Here is a 3,934-nt window from a genome sequence, read left to right on the forward strand (position 1 = left end):
AGCCTGAGTATTATTGTTTACCAGCCGTCACAAGTACACTAGTATATCAGCCTGAGTATTATTGTTTACCAGCCGTCACAAGTACCCTAGTATATCAGCCTGAGTATTATTGTTTACCAGCTGTCACAAGTACAGTAGTATATCAGCCTAAGTATTATTGTTTACCAGCCATCACAAGTACACTAGTATATCAGCCTGAGTATTATTGTTTACCAGCTGTCACAAGTACACTAGTATATCAGCCTGAGTATTATTGTTTACCAGCCGTCACAAGTACCCTAGTATATCAGCCTGAGTATTATTGTTTACCAGCCGTCACAAGTACCCTAGTATATCAGCCTGAGTATTATTGTTTACCAGCCATCACAAGTACAGTAGTATATCAGCCTGGGTATTATTGTTTACCAGCCGTCACAAGTACACTAGTATATCAGCCTGAGTATTATTGTTTACCAGCCGTCACAAGTACACTAGTATATCAGCCTGAGTATTATTGTTTACCAGCTGTCACAAGTACACTAGTATATCAGCCTGAGTATTATTGTTTACCAGCCGTCACAAGTACCCTAGTATATCAGCCTGAGTATTATTGTTTACCAGCCATCACAAGTACAGTAGTATATCAGCCTGAGTATTATTGTTTACCAGCCATCTCTGTACTATGTCAGCCTGAGTGTTATTGTTTGCTGTACACCAGAGGAACTGCACATACAACAATAGTGTACAGTATAATTTTTGTACACTTCTCTGTTGAGTGTTTTTATAGTGGATGTTGTAAGTCATAAACAGTGTTTGTTAATGACAAGTATAGTTGTATGTGTAACTCATTCTTTACACCAATTTTTACATTTAGTTCAAAGAGGTATAGAGGAACCTTGTTAATAATGGTGTAGTCACTTGACAAACTGGATCTTCCATCACACTTACCTCCTCACTGTCCTCCCATCTCAACATCATGTCAGTAAATCACATTCACTAATTGATGTATATTTCAGTTTTCAATGTCAAATATAATTAACAGTAACAAGACATTAATAGTTCTTGTAGGAGGAAACAGTTTGCCAGTTAAGTGTCACTAAAACCTTTGAACAAACAATACACACATTTTTATAATGGAAGGTCTCTCAGAGGAACAGGCAGAGTCTCTCAGAGAATTGTCTGTAAAATCACATCAAGTAACACATGTGAAAGATGACTCACACCAGAATCTGTTTGTGTGTTCAGAATGTCTTAAAGGATTTTGTAGTAAACAGGGGTTATTGACACACATGGTAATTCATACTAGAGAGAAACGATTTCAGTGTTCAGAATGCCTTAAACGATTTAGACGTAAACAGCCTTTACTGGAACATATGAAAATTCATACAGGAGAGAAGCCATTTCAGTGTTCAGAATGTCTTAAAGGATTTAGAAGTAAACAGACTTTAGTGGAACATATGAGAATTCATACAGGAGATAAACCATTTCAGTGTTCAGAATGTCCTAAAGGATTTAGAAGTAAAAAAGATTTATTGAGACATATGAGAATTCATATAGGAGAGAAACCATTTCAGTGTTCAGAATGTCTTAGAGGATTTAGACGTAAACAGCATTTAGTGGAACATATGAGAATTCATACAGGAGAGAAACCATTTCAGTGTTCAGAATGTCTTAAAGGATTTAGAAGTAAACAGACTTTAGTGGAACATATGAGAATTCATACAGTAGAGAAACCATTTCAGTGTTCAGAATGTCCTAAAGGATTTAGAAGTAAAAAAGTTTTATTGAGACATATGAGAATTCATACTAGAGAGAAACCATTTCAGTGTTCAGAATGTCCTAAAGGATTTAGAAGTAAACAAGATTTATTGAGACATGTGAGAATTCATACAGGAGAGAAACCATTTCAGTGTTCAGAATGTCTTAGAGGATTTAGACGTAAACAGACTTTAGTGGAACATATGAGAATTCATACAGGAGAGCAACCATTTCAGTGTTCAGAATGTCTTAAAGGATTTAGACGTAAACACCATTTATTGATACATATGAGAATTCATATAGGAGAGAAACCATTTCGGTGTTCAGAATGTCTTAGAGGATTTAGAAGTAAACAAGATTTATTGAGACATATGAGAATTCATACAGGAGAGAAACCATTTCAGTGTTCAGAATGTCCTAAAGGATTTAGAAGTAAACAAGATTTATTGAGACATATGAGAATTCATACAGGAGAGAAACCATTTCAGTGTTCAGAATGTCTTAAAGGATTTAGACGTAAACAGCATTTATTGAGACACATGAGAATTCATACAGGAGAGAAACCATTTCAGTGTTCAGAATGTCATCAAGGTTTTTCTAAAAGTTATCTTCTAGTAAGACACAAGAAAGATCACCCAGAAAAACCTTTCCAATGTGTAAGTTGCATGAAAGACTTTAATGAGAATGAGAGTTTAATATTACATGCACAGAGATGTCACCAGACTGACCAAGTGGTCAACTCTCATCATTATGAAGATGAAAGTTGCCAGGACATGAGCTTGTCTTGCCAACCAACAGTGGAGATGTGTGTCTCTGAAGGAGTGAAAAAGGAAACTAATTATGATACACTCTCAGTCATTTGTAAGACAGAAGCTTCACCAGAGCCGGAGATAATTGATCAATCTTTAAAGATGGAGTGCCAGGAAGAACTAGATTTTGTTAAGGAAGAATTCTGAAACTGTTTTTGTGGAATATTTGTGGTTTTGATAAAGAGTAAAGTTTATATAATGCACAGGTAGGGACTGAAGGTTTGTGGCCAGTGTAATCAATAGTAACACATGTACTGTATTGGTAAGTAATTAATGTATCACCTTATATAACTATCAGTAATGTGAGGGTAGAGGTACTGTATACAACACACTACAGGTATACCTGACATACATGGTAGAGGTGTACAACACACTACAGGTATACCTGACATACATGGTAGAGGTATACAACACAGTACAGGTATAGCCGACATACATGGTAGAGGTATACAACACTACAGGTATACCTGACATACATGGTAGAGGTATACAACACACTACAGGTATACCTGACATACATGGTAGAGGTGTACAACACACTACAGGTATACCTGACATACATGGTAGAGGTATACAACACACTACAGGTATACCTGACATACATGGTAGAGGTATACAACACACTACAGGTATACCAGACATACATGGTAGAGGTATACAACACATTACAGGTATACCTGACATACATGGTAGAGGTATACAACACACTACAGGTATACCTGACATACATGGTAGAGGTATACAACACATTACAGGTATACCTGACATACATGGTAGAGGTGTACAACACACTACAGGTATACCTGACATACATGGTAGAGGTATACAACACAGTACAGGTATACCTGACATACATGGTAGAGGTATACAACACTACAGGTATACCTGACATACATGGTAGAGGTATACAACACACTACAGGTATACCTGACATACATGGTAGAGGTATACAACACACTACAGGTATACCTGACATACATGGTAGAGGTATACAACACACTACAGTATACCAGACATACATGGTAGAGGTATACAACACACTACAGGTATACCTGACATACATGGTAGAGGTATACAACACTACAAGTGAATGACATACATGGTGAGGGTATGCAACACTACAGGTATACTTGACATACATGGTAGAGGTATACAACACACTACAGGTATACCTGACATACATGGTAGAGGTATACAACACACTACAGGTATACCTGACATACATGGTAGAGGTATACAACACTACAGGTAGACCTGACATACATGGTAGAGGTATACAACACTACAGGTATACCAGACATACATGGTAGAGGTATACAACACTACAGGTAGACCTGACATACATGGTAGAGGTATACAACACTACAGGTATACCAGACATACATGGT

The 3,934-nt window shown here is 36.9% G+C and overlaps 1 protein-coding gene across 1 annotated transcript; it reads left to right on the forward strand.

Annotated features, from left to right (window-relative positions):
• Positions 1-549: 549 nt before the first annotated feature.
• Positions 550-2,972, forward strand: LOC121866263 (gastrula zinc finger protein XlCGF57.1-like). Its single transcript, XM_042365882.1, has one exon. It carries the CDS (start codon positions 1,113-1,115, stop codon positions 2,691-2,693), a length of 1,581 nt encoding a protein of 526 aa, XP_042221816.1. The 5' UTR covers positions 550-1,112; the 3' UTR covers positions 2,694-2,972.
• Positions 2,973-3,934: the final 962 nt, after the last annotated feature.

Source organism: Homarus americanus, unplaced genomic scaffold (assembly GCF_018991925.1).
Source record: "Homarus americanus isolate GMGI-L3 unplaced genomic scaffold, GMGI_Hamer_2.0 scaffold13628, whole genome shotgun sequence".
In the NCBI taxonomy this organism is placed as follows: Eukaryota; Metazoa; Arthropoda; class Malacostraca; order Decapoda; family Nephropidae; genus Homarus; species Homarus americanus.

Coding starts and splice junctions, on each gene's coding strand:
- LOC121866263 (XM_042365882.1), top strand. CDS start 1,113: ATGGAAGGTCTCTCAGAGGAACAGGCAGAGTCTCTCAGAGAATTGTCT.